The sequence below is a fragment of the Primulina eburnea genome, chromosome 4 (genome assembly GCF_022965805.1).
Source record: "Primulina eburnea isolate SZY01 chromosome 4, ASM2296580v1, whole genome shotgun sequence".
NCBI classification, from domain to species: Eukaryota; Viridiplantae; Streptophyta; class Magnoliopsida; order Lamiales; family Gesneriaceae; genus Primulina; species Primulina eburnea.
This window is the reverse complement of record NC_133104.1, coordinates 42,962,189-42,983,144: the sequence shown is the minus strand read 5'-3', so window position 1 is coordinate 42,983,144 and position 20,956 is coordinate 42,962,189. Positions and strand designations below refer to the sequence as shown.

Here is a 20,956-nt window from a genome sequence, read left to right as displayed (position 1 = left end):
GAAACAGCGATGAGAAAACAGCATTTGGTGGTAAAGGTGGCATCCTCGAAGGCGATCCATCTGATGGGGCCAATGAATTTGTTGCTCCAGCCATTGGTAAGGAATTTGAATCTTGTGAAGATGCTTACAACTATTATAATTGTTATGCCAGGGAGGCTGGCTTTAGTGTCAGAGTGAAAAACTCATAGTTCCAAAGAAATAGCAAAGAGAAAAACGGTGCAGTGCTTTGTTGCAGTAGCCAAGGATTTGAAAGAGCTAAAGATGTGAACCGTCTACGGAAGGAAACCAGAACGGGTTGTCCAGCTATGATGAGGACGAGGTTAGGGGATTCTAAAAGATGGCGGATACTTGAAGTTATTCTCGAGCACAATCATTTATTAGGAGCAAAGGACTACGAGTGTAGCAAGAAGATGGGTAGTGAATTGAAGAAAAATCTACTGTCAAACAGTGATTTAGAAGTGCAGCCAGATAAGTTGTACCGGGCTGTTGTGATAGATGCAGGAGGTGATGGGACGACAAATTTCAGTCAAACAGTGGCTAAGGAATCATCCTATCGTCCTAATCAGTTAAACTCAAGAAAAGGCGACTCACAAGTATTGTATAATCACCTCTGCCGAATGCAGTTGACAAATTCAAACTTTTTCCTTTTGATGGATCTAAACGATGCCGGGCGGCTGAGGAACGTGATATGGGTCGATGCCAAGTCTCGTGCTGCGAGAAGTTATATTGGCGATGTGATATATTTCGACAATACATTTTTGTCAAACAAGTACGAAGTTCCCGTCACAGCATTTGTGGGCTTAAATCATCAGTGGTGTGAAGAAGTAATGTCTCCTTGATTCGACAACAGTAGAGAGATATAACATGATTTGAAAGAGAACTCAAATAATTAGGTCAGACGTGTGTAAGTATAGATGTCATCTTTAGGTAAAAAAAAAATACATATTTTTAAATTCGTGATATTTTAAAAATACTATTTGCGCGTAGAATTTCCAAATATAGGTAGAATGAAATGTTTGCATTTGTATTTTGCATTACCTCCACAATGGAGTTCAACGACCATTTCTACAATACATTTTAGCCATCATATGCAGGGAAATGTAACTTCGAAATAATTTCAGTGCTCTAACTTGTAGATGATCGTACAGCCAACATCACCCGCACCAAGAATTACATCTTTCAAAAAAGTTGAAACGAAACAAATGTCCTTCACTTGTCTCTCCGATTGAGTACGCGATGAATAACTCAATGTTGAAGTGTCATAAATATATTTTGGGAATAGGGAGGGGTACGCGATGAATAACTCAATGTTGAAGTGTCATAAATATATTTTGGGAATATGGAGGGGGATGCTGCTTTTGAATAAAGACAAAAATTTATGTGAGACAATCTCATGTATTTTGTGAAACAGATCTCTTTATTGTGAATATGAATAGAGTTGATCCGTTTCATAGATAAAGATTTGTGAGACCGTCGACCTACTCTTGAATAAAATAAGATAATTTAACGAACAAAGAATGTTTGCCTTCAGCGACTACTATCAAATTTTAGACATCCATAATCTACCAAAATAGAATGTGTAGTTAAAATTAAAATTCAGGCTCGACCATTTCCGTTGGGATATCTTCACCTGCAATTCTATACGTACTTCCAGAGCACTCATATTGAAGCCAATCCTTTGCACAGACAAGTGCCTGAAGTGTGGTTGGCTGTAGTGAACTCCGATGACCATCAATCTTTTTATCTCCTGTATCAAACACTGAATCTGGAGGAACACTAGAAAAGGGAATAGACAAAACATCAGAAGCCATTTTTGCAAGAGTTGGGTACTTTGTTCTGTTCACTTTCCACCAACCCAAAACATCGAATCCTTGTACACGAGGAAGAACAGATTCCTCCAGATATTGATCTAATTCCGACTTCAAATGCTGTTGACCTGCCCACAATATCAGAGATGTATATGTCAAAATCTGGAAAATCATCTCCATTTGAGACGAGATTATCCTCTTGACGTGTCTCTGTGTTTAGCAGAGTGTCGTTTCCCTCTTCTAGAAACGTTGGTGCAGGAAGGCACTGCACCACGTACTCGAGGTATAGTTCGTGCAACCCCTCATCGACAATCTTGATCCAAGTTTCAGCATCCACACCGTATATCCTGGAGAAGTTGAACTTTACAAGCTGCATCTTGAACCGTGGATCCATTACAACAGCGATTGCCAAAACCAGGTAGCAATCCTCCCAATAACTGGAAAAATTTTCCAGCAACTGTTTAGATAAGTGGCATAGAAAGAAATCCTGACTCGCATAATCTTCCATCAGTTTAAGCTGGATTCCACACACTTTATGGAAGAATATATTGCTTGTCGGATAGACAGGTGAGGTTAGAATACTGGCTGCTTCGTATAAAACTTCCAAGTGTTTGCAGAGAGCTTTCACCTGGTGCCATTCTTCCGTTGATGGAGTGAACTTGTAATCTGGATCAATGGTATCTAAGCAAGAAAATACTTGTTCTAGCTCAGAGGCAGCCGTTAACATGTCATAGGTGGTGTTCCATTTTGTAAGGTCATCGGTTGCCAAGGTCTTGTTACTGGACACTTGAAGCAGTAGTCTCAATTTGTTAAATCTTTCTTCGTGAGCTTCTGAAGTTTTTACAAATTTCACACTGTCACGGACCTTGTTGATGGCCTCCTTTATAAAACCAATCGCCTCTTTTGCAAGACTACTCAATATACGAGCATAGCAGCTGTTGATTATTAGCTGACCATTTAGGATAAGGGAGTTCTTGATTGATAATAGGCGTCTAAGATTTCCCCCGACATTTTTATTGGCATTGGCATGATCCAGAGTGATAGTCAATAGCTTTCCTTCAGAATTCCAATCAGCCATACAAGAAGCAACCACGTTATTGAACACGGTATCAGAATCAGGAAAGGGTATACTGATAAAATTCAAGATCCGCCTCTGCAACTTCCAATCATGATCTATAAAGTGCCCAGTAAGAAGTATGTAAACAAGGCTTTGATTGGAAGTCCAGAAGTCTATTGCAAGACTGATATGTCCTGAAATCCCGTTAAGATGGTCCAGAATCTGCTGCTTCTCTCTCAAGTAAGCCCACAAAATTTGCTCTTCTACAACATTAACACTCATCATATTAAGCTCAGGGTGAAGAGCCCGTACAAAATCAACAAATCCAGAATGTTGGCACATGTGAAGTGGGTAGTCATGCCGAATGATCATTTTTGCAAATTCACGACTGCAAAATTCCTCATTGAGATAGATATTGGCCACTTTACTGTCAGCTTGGTAACGCTTTCTTGGTCGATTGGTACCATTAACAGAAACTATACTTCTGGGGGATGGTGTGGAAGGACCCAATTGATCGTCGTCCTGACTGCTCCGGCTAACAGGGCAGATTCCCAAAGCAATATGTCGTTTCAGGTGGCTTGTGCCAGCTTGCTTGGAGCCTGATATGTAAGAAAACGACTTCTTGCACTGGTTACAGAAGGCCCTAACACAGTCAGCATTTACAGTAGAAACTGTGAAGTAATCCCAGACCATCGACTTCTTTCTACTGCGTTTATTAGACTTGACATCTGAATCGAGTGAATCAGTTTGTTTTATAGTTTTATCCATAAAGCCTTCCAGATATCCAAACCAAAAAAAGAGAGATTATGAGCACAATTTTCCTTCTTTAAGTTGAAAAATAAATGTAAACTCCGCGACTCTTCCAGCTATCCAAGCAACAGAGAGCTTTTATGCGCACAATTTCCCTTCTTTAAGTTGAAAAGTACATTTGAACTCCACGATTCCAGAAGACTTTAAGGAGGGATCCAGCCACCTAACAACTAGGAAACAGGGAAGGCACCAGTTTGAGAACAGTTATATTTGTGATCGAGCAATGCACAATTCTACAACAGAGGAGTCTAATGCTCTCCAACCGCCTATTTTGTTTTGTACTCCGCAAACCAGAATGAAAAAAAAATTAAAATCTACAGAAACTAGCGTACTTCCTTCAGTTTATTCTTGTGAACTCTTTCAAAGTACGTGCATGCAATACTTTCAACGACACATATAATTCGGAAAATTGCATGACAACGATAAAAATTACCAGTTGGAAGTAAAATGGAAGCAAATAGAACAATTTAACAAACGAGTGAAATTAAAATTAATAAAATTGACCACTCCATGGCAGTGGACTGTGATACCAACGATTATCCTGCACAGTAAAAATTTGTTTGGACGTACACTTTCAAAACATGCTAAAAAATGAGTTTGTTTGGAGCATTAGTATATTGTAGTTTCTAGTTTCTTCCTCTTGTTTTTATTTTTTATTCCGATTTCTGAAAAACAAATAAACATGTTTGCTTGGTAGTTGAAAGAAGCAAGCAAAAACTTAGTTTCGGCTGAATATTCAAAAATGATTAAAAAGAGCATTAATAGTTTAAAAAATGCAATCTTTATGTCTGTAGAACAATTTTCAATTAACTAATTTAACTAACTTTTGAGACTGATGTTTATAAATATTTTATACCAAGAAAATAAATAAACAAAATAACAACAACAATAGCATGTTTAAACAACAAAATATAAGATTAGTTACAAGAAAGATGATTTATTAACTGTAATAATAGATTTCATAAAATTTCAAATAAAAGTCAGATATAATTGCTATTAAATAAAATAGTACTCAAAATATTAAAGAAAATATTTTATCACTATAATAACAAAACAATATAATAAATTTTTATTCATGAATTCATGGTTTTATATAATTATTCTCACATTCTAGTTGAAGTTAGATTGATTTAACTTTAGATCATACACGCGAAAAAGATGTGATCTTGTGAACCACCATTCGAAAAGATTTGACGACATACCTTCAAGGTGGTAATTATTGTACAATCTCAAGAACAAACATAACATTCACAGTAAAAATAAGCACAATCAAAATGAAATAAATATCGCTCCACCAACATCGCACAATAAACCGATCTACGCATCAAAAAACCAACAAAGTTACCACAAACGAAAAACAGAAAATCGCTCCCATCATGTGGAAACTGAAAACAATAAAATCGAATTAAACTAGAAACACACAATTCAGAAACACTCACCTCAAATGCGACCGAAAACACAGGGTTCAGGGTTTTTCCAAAGAATTTTTGAAGAGATGATGATGGGCTTTGAGTTTCCAAAACCCTAACGGACTTTTTGCTGAGTAGCGGCCTATTGGGCATGTAAAGGTCCATTAAATTAGGGGATGTTGACTAACATAATCTATCACCGTCCATTCAGCCCCAGTATTCTCGACCGTTCAAAGGTTTATTTTATTTTATTTTAACTCCGATAATTTTCATCACCATCAAGTAAAAGATACTAATTCGGTACTTCCATGTGGGGTAAACTCTTAACTATTAATCGATGCTTATACCATATTTATTTTACACTTTTAATGCTTTTTTTTATAAAATAAATGTATAAGTAAACATATTTAATTACACTAGATTCAAAATATAGTAGATCTTTTGTGAGACGTCTCACGAATTTTTATCTGTGAGACCAGTCAACCATACCGATATTCACAATAAAAAATAATACTCTTAGCATAAAAAATAATATTTTTTCATGGATGAACCAAATAAGATATATGTCTCACAAAATACGACCTGTGAGACCATCTCACACAAGTTTTTGCTTTCAAAATAACGGTAAAAAGCGTCAAATTTATTATTGAAATATTCTTATTTTTATTAAAAAAAGACTTAACTATGAAACAAAAAAAATGGTATGATGCATTATAAACGTTTCATGTATATATGTCTCAGTCATCTCCCATCAAAGTACCTTAAATAATCATGTCCAATACCACAACACATTTTTTATGACCATAAAATCGATAATTGTTATTTTTTCACGTATATTGGTAAATCAGAGTACTAATACAGGAGTCTATAAATCGGACTAACAAGGTAAACCATTGGACAAACCATGTGTGATAGACTCGTCCAAAAAAGTATTGATCAGATGAATCACACTCACTACTATTGACTAAACATTAACGTACTTCATCAACTTAGACATCCTATAATTTTTCAAAACTCACGTCCATGACGTATTGTATAGCAATTTAAAAAAGGGCAAGATTCGGTGTTTTTCTGAAAACGTTAACTTGATATTGAAATTAACGAGTCAGCAGGTAACCTCCGATAAATGAAAACTGCAACAAATACGAAAACACAATGCTGATTCAAAGATTAATCAAATCAAGAGATCCAAAACCAAATAGATGCTTCGTGTGTAACATGTATACGATGGTAATATATATATTCAATTTACCATGAGTACTTGAGTAGATCATTCTAAAAAAGAACTTCTTGTGGAAATATCTATGCGATCATATTCCAATGATAAAATGAAATTAATTCGATCAAAATCGATGCGTTTCATATGGGATCTCTGCCAAAAGGGACTAGATCGATCCGAGGAAAGAAACACATAGAATATATATCGAAACCCTGAATATCGCCATGTCTTCCCACAACATTCTTGAACTTCAATCAGTAATATTCGTCGAATCCTTGAAATATATAACGAGAAGTTCAAGAAAGCTGTGGAAAAGCATGACAATGATTCTCATTGAATATCAAATGAGCGATGATCCAAAGGAGGAATGGATATATCCAAAAGAATACAAGGCAATGGGTGTATATTTATAATATCAGAATGTATGAAGTTACCTTGGTAATTATCCGAAGTAGGACATGAAAATCAATATTCAAATTTCATTATTAATATCAAATTCAGAGATTTTACACCTTGAAAAAACTTTGTTTCTGAGGTCGTGACACGGTAGTGTGATATGGAGAGAAAGGACCACTTTTATATAATTCAGAAAACAATCAAAAGATGCAGCTTTAAAGAAAAATTGTAGCAGAGCTGTGTGGAGAAAGAAAGGTAGGGTTCCCCTTCACGTTCTAGGTGCAATACATACAAGCTGCTGAGTGTGCTGTGGGGTACTGTCTACAAGCTAACGAGTAGTACTCAACTTTGAATTTGGTCATGAGATGTCAACTTTTCTTTTAAAAAAACACAAAGTGTTTTATCACTTCGACTCCATATAGTCCTATAGATGTGAGATTAAAGTTGGAATTTTTATTTTCATTTTTTTTAAAAAAATGATGAATGTTAGTTGATCCAATCTTGTGATTCATTTCTTTAAACTCAAAAGAATTTGATCTGGAATGAGTGGTTTACTTAGTTTCGTAGTAAATTTGAAAGATCACGACTGTTATTGAAATTCATTTTTATTTTGTTCGTCCAAACAAACCTAAAATTATTTTTTTGGTGGAAAGCAACACTGGTCATGATCTCACTGTTACTAGGAAATCCTATTGTATTTTGTATTTTTTTTTCATGTTACGTAACATCGACGTGAAAACGGAAACATGAAACCATCAACATCCCATCACATGTGAGAACAGTTGATTTAACTTGTAATTTGGAATATGACGAGGGCTGACACTGTTATTCTCTGTATATATTTCCCCACAATTCTTGATAACATATTTTCTTCAACACAAAAATTTGCGTGAGACGGTCTCACAGATTGTATTTATGAGACAGATCTCTTATTTAGGTCATTGATGAAAAAATATTACTTTTTATGCTAAGAGTATGACTTTTTATTGTGAATATCGATAAAGTTGACATGTCTCACAGATAAAGATTCGCGAGATCGTCTCATACTCATTCTTCAATTCAAGGCTATATCGGTTTAACTTGAGTTATTCGATATTAATTGAATTCACGTCCAATTATCACATCAAATTAAAAATTGGAGGAACCATTATTTGGGTTATCTGATTTTAACCGGCAAATTTTAGAAGAACATTTAGTAAAATAAATATACATAGAAAGTCTATGACATATAATTTGATGAATACAAAAACTCACATAAGACGGTTTCATTGGTCGATTTTGTGAGACATATATTATGTTTGGTTCACCAATGAATATATATATATATATATATATATATATATATATATATATATATATATATATATATTGTGTATCAATAATAGATATGCGTGATCGGCACATTAGGACTGTCAGAATTTATATTCGAACGAGTGCACAAACCATTGGATGAATGGTGATGGCCATGGCACACATGTGACATGTGCTGTTTTGCATTTTTGTGTTGTCTCTGAATTTCCTCTTTCGGCGATTAAAAATTATTAGGTTTTAGAATCACTACACCGTATATGGCCAAGCACCTAATGCGTGAAAATAGGATTAAGCTACCACTTTCAGATTTCCTGCCCCGTAATTATATTTCATTCACACACATATATAATGTATACAACAATGCAACCAATCTTTAAATGAAAATATAACGCGAAATGATCGCATCTCTGGAGTAGAAGATTTTGACTGAAAAAAGAGAGATTTGGATTTTATGTATTTAAATCAATATTGACATCAAATGCCTTTCTCGAACTAGTAATAATCGAGTGATAAAAACATTCCATCCGCTTAATTTTTAATAATTCGTGCAAATGAAAATTATTTGAACAAAATATAACACAATTTGAAACACCAAAATGAACCGAAAATTTGTCACTTTTTAGTACCACAGCATTCTTCTTAAATCCAAGAACCGGAATCCTCAAAATACGGAGTTTACGGTCAGTCGTCTAAAATGGAAACTGCATCACTAGGATTTTGCAAAGAAGGTTGTTAATTGCACAGGTTAATCGGCATGATTTCACCCCTCCCTCGCTATCGCGTAAAAAGAGAATAATAAAAGAGAACTTAATCAGCCAAACAATAACTAACATAATCTAAGTTTCAATAGGAAGAAAATATACCAATAAAAAAGGGAAGAAAAAATAGTCATTTTTTATGATGTCTACTCTTTTCCAAGGAATCGCATAGTTAATTTTCGGCACATACAAAAAAGCTCGTTATCTAATGTTCAATCTTTCAAAATTCCAACGCAATATTTTTGTAAAAGGTTATTCAATATATGATATTTTTGTGTGTGTGTGTGTGTTTTGAGTATTATATGAACCAAAATATATATTTAGGATGTTTGTAATTGGTAATTGTGATGCAATTTATGTTATCAAAAAATATATATAGGAAAATAAAAAAGAATGGATAATTTCTTTCAATCATTTCAGATTTTCCAGAATACATAATATGGTATTATATCCTCTTCTACATAACATACGTGAAACATCTTCTGCAAATACATAGCGGCCTTCGTCTCCAGCGGTTCAACAGCTTGACTTTTACAAATTCAACCTGGATCGAAAATAAGGGATCGAAAGCAAACTGAGGCATCATCGGGAAAAAAAAGGCCTCCAACTTGTATAACAATAAATTATACTTAAAAAGATTTTAAAAAAATTAATATTACACAATATATATAATATCAGTGTCAAACACTTTGACAAACCGTCTGGCTATAGGTTGAAAGCTTAACTTCCAACTTACAGCATTAAAATACGTCTGGATGAAAACGCCCAGGGATTGAGTTGCCCTGCTCGGCCTGGCGCAAATGCAATTTCAATGCATAGTTGTTCACCTGCAAGAAAGTTAAATCAGGATTTCCATTGATGACTGTATCTTTAGAAGCAATTAATTCTTGTCAAATTCTTCAGGGAAAAAAAGAAAGTTTTCAAGCCTTTTTCGTTTTGGCATGTATATTCGTTAGTAGAAGATTAGACTATAGCTGGGTGCATCAGATGGTTTATGCATTTAACGTTACCGTTCGGGACAACTATAAGTCAGTTAGGAAGGACATACTGATGGTAAACTCAAATAAAGAGAATAACCAAAATTAATGATATAACTTATTTGAGATCCAATGAAACCTTTAATTTCAAGTGGAGCACCACGGAAGAGACAGTCCTAAAGTGCCCTGCCCAACTAATTTGAAATTAAGGTATGTGCAATTATGATGATAACAATTATGCAAATGGCATAATAATAATAGCTTTCCATAGACTCCAGATTATTCTCTTAACATGCAGAAATTATATAGTTAGAGCATTGACCTCAAGAGTCCGCAGCTGCTCTTGATATTCAGTCACCAACAGCTTCAATTGCTGCACCTCCTGGTTCATCTCATCATGCTCCTTTTGACGTTCGTGCTGGATGGCTACTGCTCGTTTGAGAATGACATTCTCTCGGAGAAGGGCCTCAATTTGTTCCTTCAGCATCATATTTTCCTGGATTCATAAAAATACCTATAAACCTAGATAACACATGTTTCCATATAACAATAAAAAAATTCCTGCAGGGAAAATGAGAGTGACAACAGCAAAAACGTTTTCAATCAGCCTATCGAGCACGGAGATAACACGTCATCTTTTAGTGGACACAACAGCAATGGATGTATATGGTAAGGCTCATCAAGCCAGACAGGAAAGCAATAGCACACTTAATGGTCCATGCACGTTAATCAGTTATATCTTAAAACTCAGAAAACCTCGAAACAGTTGATAGCAATGATATCATAACATTTGTTTCATCATCCGAGACTTTTAGCTTTACCGTATATGTATAAGATAGGAAATGATACAGACCTTAAGAAAATTTTGAGCTGCTTCAACACCAGCCCTAGCGCTGATAGATTTCTCCAGACTCTCCAATACTCTTGCTGCCCGGGTTCTAGCGTCATCTATGCTAGCTGCACTCATCATCTCCCCAACAAAAAAGTCCACCTCCACTGATGTAATCCTTACTACTGATTAATTAATAAAATAATGTTTCCTATAAAAAAAAAAAAAATTACCTGCATCCTACTCAATAGCACTTGGATGGATCATTCATGCCATGAAATGGAAAATCCAGTCAACAATCCTTTCAAAGAGGGTTTTTCCGATGCCACAACAAAGCATACCTTCCATAACTTATTCGAGTTGAAACGAGCAGTGCAATCAATACAAACGTCTCAACATGTAAAATGCAAAAGAACATCTAAAATACACGGTAACTATGCATAGAAACACGAGATATTGAAACACCACACATGATACATCGTGAGTCCATGACCACTAACAGCGCAGACATACCATTATGAAAATTTGCATCTTCTTCAGATGTGGAGCCCAAGTTGCCCTTGTATACAAGACGAAGCTCATGAAGGCTTTTAATAGCAGAATCTAAGTCATCACCGTAATTTTCCAAGGCTTCCTCTATAAGCTGAAAATATTTGTCAAATGAGAATAGTGATTATTATTCTTCAAACATACGAGGAAGAAAACTAATGTTCGAAGTTCAAACATTCAATGACCAGGGGTTCGACATATCAGCCGGGGAAATAACACAATCAATTTTATGAATAAATCTTAAAGATACACAAAAAAATATTCAAAAACTTCATTTTTCAAGAATCCGAAAACTGCACATTTTGTAAGGGAAAAAGGATCCTAGACCCCGCTGCAAACATACCATATCACTGTAATATAATAATCCTCGATAAGGAATATAGGCAAAATTGCTTAAAGATACACTTCATAAAAATTATTCCTACATAGTAGTGTACTTCTTTTGTGCCTAAGTAAAACCAATGCATCATTTCCTTTCCTCTTCTCCCCAATCATAGCACCGTGACACCTAATGCAAGGAATTCTGTGCTGGCAACAAACCACCATAGGTATACAAATATGTGATTTCCTTTCGATGATTACCAATACCACTAACAGCGACCAAATTATATGTGAATTTAAAATCCTTTTAAAAGCCCACACATTTAACAAAAATACGCAAAGAAATTCTTTTAAAATCAATAGAAGCAAACGAAACACTTGGTAAAAATTGATCGAAATACAGAAAACATTTCTAAAAAGTGAACTCAACGCCTGAGAAACCATCGAACGAAATCAATGATTTGCAGCAAATAACAAATCACCTAATAAACGCATCAGATACAGCAAATCGTAGATTCAAATAAACCTTCAACCGTGAGAACATAGCACATAAAAAATAACAGAAAAAAGCTTACCTGAGTTTCCATATCAGGAAACAAAGCCTTGAGCTGATCAATTGGAACGGGAGAAATAGGAGGCGAGTAAGAGAATCTAACAGGAGATGTGACCGAGGAGCACCGGAACTTCTTGTAAACCGGTGGCGAAGCAGATTTCGGCGATGTCGCTGCAGAATCGATATCCTCGAAGAACGATCTCTTCCCACAAACAATAGCAGACATTATTTACACAATCGGATTTCAATCGAATAAATTATCGTTTCAGACAAAACAACAAAAATTAGGAGAATGCAAAACTCAAACTGGCGTATGAACCAATAAGACGAGAATCGGGAATTAGAGTTAGGGTTCGATGGGTGGATTCGGGATTCCAATCTTGGCTTTGGAGTCATACAAGTCCTTTCCTTTACCGTCGCATGGGGTTGCTTGAACTGAGTGTCTAGTATGTGTATATTTATATTGGGTAGGGATAGGATTGGGACGGTGAAACTGATTGGGCCGGGTTCAGGAGATTTAATAAATGGGCCTTCACATGGGCTTCGTTGAGCTTGCATTTCTTATGGGAATACAAGAGTAATAAAGTTAGGGCTGAATTAAATATGTACGTGTGATAAATAATATAAATTATGAAAACAAATTTGTGAATTGTATATTAAAAATCATATATTTAATTACAAATCTACATAATAATCTATTATCAAGAGGAAATCTAATATTCAAAAACTTACAATTTTGTTACATATAAATACAATATAAAATAACTAAACTATACCTTAAAAAAATTAGTTGATTTTTTCATATTCAAAATACGTAATAATTTTGAGATTTTGGGGTGTCAAAATTTTTAATTTTAAAAACATAAGTGAAAAAAATTAAAATTTGAGATTGAAATTAAGATTATCTATTATTTTAACAAAAATATTATTTTGACTGTATTTATTTTATGTTGTCATGTTGATATACATTAAATATTAAAAATTATTTAACTTCAGTTCCTATTTCAGATAATATTTTTTTAAAATTTTCAAATGATAAACTTAATAAAAAATTAATTTAATTTTAAGATACTAAGATTAATGCTAGTCTCCATATTTTTTTATCGTTTATTATAATTAATTGAAAGATTTTTTTTTTAACTTATAAAAAAGTAAGAAGGATGTGATAAATTATAAAAACAGGAATTAAACATAAACTCGCAATTATTAATTATTTTTAAATAAATTTAATTTTAGTTGTGTTTTATTTTACATTAAGGTTATTAATATATTTCACTAAAATTTTTGAGTAACTAAAATTTTTGGTAATCTGATTTAGGAATTGAGAGACATTTACAAAATTACTTAATAAAAGAAACAAATAAACAAAATGTTATTATTGTAAAGTTCTCCATATAATATATTTGATTATAAACTCACTCACAAAACTTAAGAAATAAATTTACTAGAAGATAATTATGATTCACACATAAATGGCTAGACACAAAACTCAAACAAATAATAAAATAATATAAAAAATTTCTTTATCCGATGATAAAATATACCAAGCTTAATACTTAAAGTCGCCTTTTTTTAAAAAAATATTAATATATTACATACATGTGCTATATCAGTTGGATAACGTGTGTATTTTATAATATATTATTAAATTTGAAACACTTAAAATAATAAATTTTCGTATCATTGTTTGTTTTAATAATTTTATATATTAATAAATATTAAAACTTTAATGTAAATCATATATGATTTAACTAATAGATTTTTTTCTTACGAATCAAGTTGTATGTTCAATTTTTCATGGAGTATTTTTTATTTTTATTCTATTTTTTTTAATGTATATATCAGAATTATAATATAATTTTTTATTAATTTTTATAATTATATTTTGATCATATTTAAATATAAACTAAATAAATTATAAGAAATATTATAGTAGCTGTGTGTGCAGTAGTATGTATTATTTTATCACTGTCCAATCAGATTCGTGGGGTATCATATTACAAGCCTAGTATATAAGCTGCACTCTCTGCGTCACCAAACCACAATCTACCTTATACCTCCGCCTCGTTACCAGCCTCATTTCACATGCAGATATCCGGTAACACAGCCACCGCTACCATCACGGCTCGCCGCCGCCTGTTTTCTAAAGGAAAACCCACAAACGGCCACCTCCCCTGTGGTGCTAACCCTCAAGAGACAAATAATTCTCCCCCGATTGTAAAGAAGAGATTGATATCACCGCCGCGCTGCTTATTCAACGCGCATTTCTTGAAGTGGTCTGCGGCGGACGTACGTGGAGTGACGAGACATCATCCCGTGCCGTGCGCATTCGCCGCCTCTGTGTTGTTCTTCATGTTTGTGGAGTACACACTCCACATGGTTCCGTCAATGGCGGCGCCGTACGATTTGGGATTCGCCGCCACGATGAGCCTCAACCGGATGCTCGCCGCCCGCCCGGCTCTTAATACCCTTTTAGCTGGACTCAATACGGTACATTAATGTGCATGTTGTATACTTTCTTTATGTCCAACAGCTTCGGATCGGAGCCACACAATTAATATTGATATTGTTATTGAAATTAAAATTTTGGATTTTTTTAAAGAAATTTTAGAAAGTGAGAATGTCAAAATGTTTTATTTTACCTATTCTTATATAACAAAAATGGTCCCAAAGTTATAATTATAAATCGGTTAATCGATTAGTGTTTCTTTCTCCTTAAAATTTATGAAATGCACATGCCAAGCTCTTCTGTCAAAGAAAAAGACGTTTTGGTGTTTTACTTCACTGTGGATTTAACTTGAGATTTGATGTTCAGACCCTTTCAAGTTTGTTTCTGCATGTTTGTTACTAATTCACGTGCGATGAGCTGTGACATTAATTAATAAAAAGATTATAGACATTTTATATTATATATGATATGATTTTTCATAGTGATTGAATTAATAAAATATTTTCTTTTGTTGACTAATTGGTGTTTTAGCTAGCTTGTCGTGACACACATATTTTTGTGGTCAATAATTGAGAACTTCGGAGCAGGTTTTTGTGGGGATGCAAACGGGGTACATACTATGGACGTGGCTGATTGAAGGGCGAACGAGGGCCACAATTTCAACCCTCTTCATGTTCACATGTAGAGGAATTCTTGGATATGTCACACAGCTGCCTTTGCCTCAGGTCTTCTGTCCTTTCCCCTATATACGTACCTGTTCTACTAGCTTGCAAAGAAAGATATGGACACATATATTTAAGGAGATTCAATGCTTTTTATGGGGAACTATATATAATATAATGTACAAAATTTTTATGTACATGAGGTATTAATTCATCGCCACAAATTTAATATATACAATGAATTGTCCATTTATAAAATATTAAACGTTCCAGCTTTTCTTATGTTTGTATCGTTTTCACGTGCATCTCCGAAGTGCTTCATCAACGTTTTGTCAATTTGCATGTTTTTATACTTTAGAGACCAAAATTTTGTTAAGTCCTAGCTGGAAAACATTAACATGCACATGATATATATACGAGCAAAACTAATGTTGTTGCTTGGGTTGTTAATTGACAGGAATTCTTGGGGTCGGGGGTTGATTTCCCGGTGGGCAATGTCTCGTTTTTCCTGTTTTATTCCGGTCATGTTGCCGCATCAGTCATCGCATCTATCGACATGAAGCGGATGAAAAGATGGGAACTGGCCTATTTATTTGACACCCTTAACATTTTGCAAGTTGTGAGGCTCTTGACTACCAGAGGCCACTACACGATCGACTTGGCTGCTGGGGTTGGAGCCGCGGTATTGTTCGATTCCCTGGCGGGGAAGTATGAAGATCATAGTGCCGCAAATGGTGCCTTTTATGATTCTCCGAAGTGACGATTAGTTCGATGTAGCTTTAATTTTTATGTTTAATTAATGATCATGAGTTCGAATTATCCTCTATCAACATTTTTCGTAAGTTTGCCTATTACGATTTATCAGATAAATTATAATCTAACACTGCAGCATCATTTTTTTTAAAAAAAAGGATAATAGCTTTAACAAGATATATATTGATATCAATGTCCCATCAAATTATCGATCAAATTAATTTAAACTTATAGGATATTGATGTTAACGTCCCATCAAATTATCGATTAAATTAATTAAAACATTCAATTAGTAGTAACCCTGAGATATTCTCATTTCCCCGACAACAATGCAAATTAAGACAGGACAATCCTTATTCACACCACCTAGCATCGAGAGATGCCACCTTTCTTATGTCGTGTACACATGCTTAATTTTACAACAAATAATGGCCTTTTGTTTTCCGAGTACTGTATAAAATCGTTTTATTTTTGTGAAATGTTTAAAAATTACAGTTTTTACATCTTTCATGATATTAATCATTTTAAAATTTTCTAGCAAGGTAAAAATAATATATTATGGTATTTTTTTTTAATTAAATAGCTATCTATGTTTTAAAAAAAATTAAATACTCTTTAAATAATCACTATCTCAATTTTTTTTTTACATGGTATGTGTGGCGGTAATTTTTTTTTCTATAAAAAAATCAATCAAAAGGAAAATTTACCTTGAACGTTTTCCCTTGACTAGTTATTGGATTCCCTTTATAAAAAATTAAAATAGATATACGTGTTACTGAATACATGAACTTGCCTATACGTGTTATTGAATACATGAACTTACAATGTCAGCATCGCATGAACAATATGATCACGGGTGGATAATAATGTCTATATTAGGACGATAAATAATATAAATTTGATATATGATAATCTCTAATAGATTGGATGAATTGGACGAACAATTTTATCGAACATATAGATGTATTTTCTCTGTGAAGATTTTTGACTTGATGGAATGAGCATGACCCCACCTGATGGGATGAGCCCGGGTGTCCTGGTCTACCCTGGCTTGACCTGATGAGATGAACCTGGTAGTCTGATTTGGCCTATAAGTATCCTTGACCTGGTAGGATGAGCTCAGATCAGACGATCTGCACACACTCAACAAGAAAACACTGTGAGGTGTCGTGAGGGTTTTTGGCGTGACCATTCTGACGCCCATGTTAGTACAATTTCACTAAATAGAGTGAGAATTTATTGAATGCAATATTTGTGAGAAATAATTTATTGAATGCAGTGAAATGTAATATCCCATGTTCCAAAAGAATGAGCAAAGCTGAATATTTATATGAAAGAAGATGATCTCGATTATGGTGCCTGGACACTGTTGTTGACTAGACATCTGTCCACGACCAATTCTCTATGCCTCGTCCTTCGTCAGTAGGCATGACAACCCATACTACTTTTGTCTCGTTATGAACACTGATTCTCATGCTAATGATTTCGATGCATAGTGACCTATACTTGCGGGCCCATCTCCTTGCGATCGACCCAAGTGGGAAGAAACCCTATCTGGAAAGATTTTTGCTGGTGATCAAGTGAGAATGTGAGATGAACTATGGTTGGACGATATGAGCCTGATAAACATTTACCCGAGCTCTATTCAGTTTTCCGAGAATAACTTGGTATCTAGACCCATTAAATTTTTCTCTTCTCGCGTGAGTTTAAGATGACCCGATTCCTCCTAGCATCAATATACATGATAGATCATGATCATCATGCAAGACCAATCAAGAATAATAGGTTGGATGTGTACGTTGGATGAGAGAAATCTATGTGCCGCATTAATTTCTAATTAAATATATGTAACACCCAAGTATAAAACTCATCTGGTCTATAATAAATTAATTAATTACAATTTACAAATACGAGCCACGTGTGACACAAATACTTGAATAGTCCCAAGAAATTTCAATCCCTTCATTCTATATATTCTTCTGCACGCTGGATTTCCTTTTCTGGAAACATTGCTTCCCTCTCCCACTCATCATATATAAGCACACCCACACAACGTATTGATCGCCTCTTTTTTCTTATTCTTCAACAACACGAATGAAAATGGAGAGTCATGATCATGGGGTGAGTACTGGATTCGTATACGGAGAGGAAACGCACTTTACGGTGCTGAAAACGTCCAATTTCTTCGCGGGAGATGGGTTCTGTGCGTATGATGCTAAAGGGAAGCTGGTGTTCCGGGTGGATTCGTATGGTCCGGGAGCGGAGCGAAGAATACGGGTGAAGTGGTGCTCATGGACGCCGACGGGAGATGCCTCCTCACCGTCCGCCGCAAGGTAGCCGTGTGAATCAGTTAACTAATATGATTAATTTTTTTCTCGACGTTTCCTTCTGCTGTTTGTATATTTGCGTATCGCAGGATTCACAATCGTAACCGCTATGAAACCAACCTAAATCTGATACAAAAAACGTATTTAATTTTCTAGGATACAGAATTTGCCAACAAGTAAGATATCTTTAAAAAATAGGGACATAAATTTCAGAAAATATACTTATAACACTGTATATTATGAGTTAATACGCACATTTACTGTTTTAATAAATTCAAGAAAATATGTAGTTTAGGATATTGATTGTCAAGTTTAGCTTTGAATCTACCAGCACGAATCTGAGCCTCAATTTGGACTGTAATCGGCCCACCTTCGACCGTGATCTCCGGGGACCACCTCTATCTTAAGACAAAATTTTGACACTCTGAAAGTTTTCAGTGAATAAATTAAGGTTTTTTATTTGTTCAATCTCGGAGAGAAACGAACAGAGAAGATAAACGAAACCTCACGGATTCTTTAAAATTTTAAATTGGATCACCCAACTAATATCAAATTGACAAAAAACTAATACATACAGAAATAAATATATGTGCCTCCGCTCTCTATATTGCATGTAAATTGTTAAGACTGAGGCTTAGATTTAATTAGATCTCAAAAATTACCTCGAGGAATGAGGATTTTTCAAGTATATAGTCATATAGATCTCCCAATAACTCTTTTTAACCGATGTGAGACATTTTAACGTGCCTTCATCACGTCCAAAAATAAACAATTGGAACATGAAAACATTAACAGGTTGTTGAATTATGAGAAGTCCAACACATAACAGTGAATCTGAGCTTTGATATCATGTTAAGATTGGAACTTGGACATGAATCAACTTCAAAAGATAACTCCAGATTGTCAAAATTCATAGATATAACTCTCTTAAACTCTACTCAACAAATCTGGAAGTTTTTTTTCACAAACATTTCGAACTAAGAGGAATTTAATGATCAGTTTTCAAATCCCAATTGTGGGCAAACGGTGTTTATAGTTACACTAAAATCGATGATATTTGTTAGAGGGAACCCTAACTCATACCCATAAAGCGCTTAGGTCCAGGGATTGCAATGATGTTAATCTATGTTGACAAAGATTGGGACTCGAGCTTTATTTATGAATGCTCTGTAACTCTCTCTTCTAGATATTAATTTTTATTCGGTGTTTATTTCTCTACTAAACTTATGCAATAATTTGTAGTAGGGGAACCCCTAACTATACCCACTAAAGCGTCTTAGGCATGTATGGGCTGTTGGTATTACATGTGCCAATGTCTTCTAGAAGCATTCAGTCAATATCACATATATATTCTGTGTATTTATTTGCATACCTACTCGATTGAAAACTCTTTTTACGGCCATAGCAGAGGCCGAGTCTGCATCACAGGTGGGACGGCTTCACCGGCGAGAGAACCGATGGCCAAAAGCCGCTGTTTAGCGTCCGAAAATCCTCCATACTGGGGCATTCTAGCACAACTGTTGAAATGTACGACAAGGTAGGCGAGGAGTACGAGATAGTCGGGTCCTTCGCCGGCCGCAGCTGCACTGTACTAGGCGCCGACAAGAAGGCGATGGCAGAGATCCGGCGGAAGGTCGACGCTTCCTCCAGTGTGGTACTTGGCAAAGAAGTTTTTTGGCTGTCTCTAAAGGCGGGAGTAGATGTGGCGTTCGTAATGGGGTTGGTTCTGGTATTGGACCAGATTCAAGGGGACGATGAGTATGAAGCGGCCAGGAGAGCGGGTGTGGATGCAATGAAGGAGCATTTCAGAATTTCTTCTGAAATTAAGAAATCATAGGTTTTTTGTTATGCATGTACGATGGTGGTACTTTGTTCAGATTAAGTTTTCACTTTGTCTAAGTAATATGTATCGAATATTTTTAAAAATAATGAAAGATAAAAATTTATACATGGAGATGCTAATTATGTTATCGAGTGATTTTATCTATAATTTAATGTTTTTTTTACATATTTACTTTTAAATATGTTGAAATAAATAAAGAATGTGAAATATGTTTGAAATTTGAAGTTTGAATAAAAATTATATCTCATGAATGTGAGAGTGTTTTTTGGCTCTCCACATTTTTGAGTTAGTTGAAGAGTTTTGGCTCTTCATATTCTTGACTTAATGTGAAGAGTAATTAAGTTAATTAATCTCTCATGACTCTTGGTGTGCATTTTGGTACTTATAAATAATGTGTTCATTTCTTCATTTCATATACGTAAAAATCATTTTCTCTTTCAAGTATTCTCTTGCATTTTATATTGTTAGCTTTTCATTTGACCTTCGTTAAATATCGGTGATAAAGTAAAAGTATGTTATCACTTCGCCGTAGTAGTGTCTCGTGCTAAGTCACTGCTTGTTGTTCCGTTGTATCCTCTGAAACAGACGTCCAAGACGATCCTCGAAGCACATACAAGAGGAGATGAATCTGTTTTAAAGATACTGTACTTCGTACAGGATCTCGGTTTGGTTTACTTCATTTATAACGTTTCTCTATTGTTTTTCACTATATTGATTTGCTGGTTTTACACATAGCTATATGTTTTGTTCTGTTCGGTATATATTGAACAACAAAATCCAAGTTCGACAGATCCAATAACTCCAACTCAAGCAAACTGGAAATAGCAACATGTCGTAATTTTTGGACAATGATCTCTGGAAAACAGGGGCAATTTATTAGTTAAAACGATAATTTTTATGTGGACTTCAGCAAAAACATGTCGTC

The 20,956-nt window shown here is 34.7% G+C and overlaps 5 protein-coding genes and 1 pseudogene across 7 annotated transcripts; 3 read left to right on the top strand and 3 right to left on the bottom strand.

Annotated features, from left to right (window-relative positions):
- The first annotated feature begins 308 nt into the window (after positions 1-308).
- On the top strand, positions 309-839 carry LOC140830323 (protein FAR1-RELATED SEQUENCE 6-like). The gene has a single exon (XM_073193600.1). The coding sequence runs from the start codon at positions 309-311 to the stop codon at positions 837-839; it is 531 nt and encodes a 176-aa protein (XP_073049701.1).
- A 645-nt stretch (positions 840-1,484) lies between these two features.
- LOC140829244 (zinc finger BED domain-containing protein DAYSLEEPER-like) lies at positions 1,485-5,220 on the bottom strand. Its single transcript, XM_073192305.1, is given in 3 exon segments — positions 1,485-1,940; positions 1,942-3,845; positions 5,115-5,220. Coding segments are annotated over 2 exon segments (2,043 nt in total). The 5' UTR covers positions 3,634-3,845; positions 5,115-5,220; the 3' UTR covers positions 1,485-1,589.
- A 3,924-nt stretch (positions 5,221-9,144) lies between these two features.
- LOC140829243 (uncharacterized) lies at positions 9,145-10,732 on the bottom strand. 3 transcript variants are annotated; one of them, XM_073192303.1, is made up of 4 exons: positions 10,599-10,732; positions 10,068-10,241; positions 9,505-9,595; positions 9,145-9,342 (listed from the first exon to the last, which is right to left on the bottom strand). In XM_073192303.1, the coding sequence occupies exons 1-3, from the start codon at positions 10,713-10,715 to the stop codon at positions 9,509-9,511; spliced, it is 378 nt and encodes a 125-aa protein (XP_073048404.1). In that variant the 5' UTR covers positions 10,716-10,732; the 3' UTR covers positions 9,145-9,342; positions 9,505-9,508. The 3 variants fall into 3 exon arrangements, with proteins under 3 accessions (XP_073048404.1, XP_073048405.1, XP_073048403.1); XM_073192304.1 differs by having other exon boundaries at positions 9,145-9,312; XM_073192302.1 differs by having other exon boundaries at positions 9,145-9,595.
- Positions 10,598-12,439, bottom strand: LOC140829242 (uncharacterized). Its single transcript, XM_073192301.1, has 2 exons — positions 12,020-12,439; positions 10,598-11,217 (listed from the first exon to the last, which is right to left on the bottom strand). The coding sequence occupies exons 1-2, from the start codon at positions 12,221-12,223 to the stop codon at positions 10,993-10,995; spliced, it is 429 nt and encodes a 142-aa protein (XP_073048402.1). The 5' UTR covers positions 12,224-12,439; the 3' UTR covers positions 10,598-10,992.
- A 1,569-nt stretch (positions 12,440-14,008) lies between these two features.
- Positions 14,009-15,965, top strand: LOC140829240 (phosphatidylcholine:diacylglycerol cholinephosphotransferase 1-like). The gene is made up of 3 exons (XM_073192300.1): positions 14,009-14,487; positions 15,034-15,171; positions 15,566-15,965. Exons 1-3 carry the CDS (start codon positions 14,083-14,085, stop codon positions 15,866-15,868), a joined length of 846 nt encoding a protein of 281 aa, XP_073048401.1. The 5' UTR covers positions 14,009-14,082; the 3' UTR covers positions 15,869-15,965.
- A 1,876-nt stretch (positions 15,966-17,841) lies between these two features.
- Positions 17,842-20,138, top strand: LOC140829241 (protein LURP-one-related 5-like; annotated as a pseudogene).
- Positions 20,139-20,956: the final 818 nt, after the last annotated feature.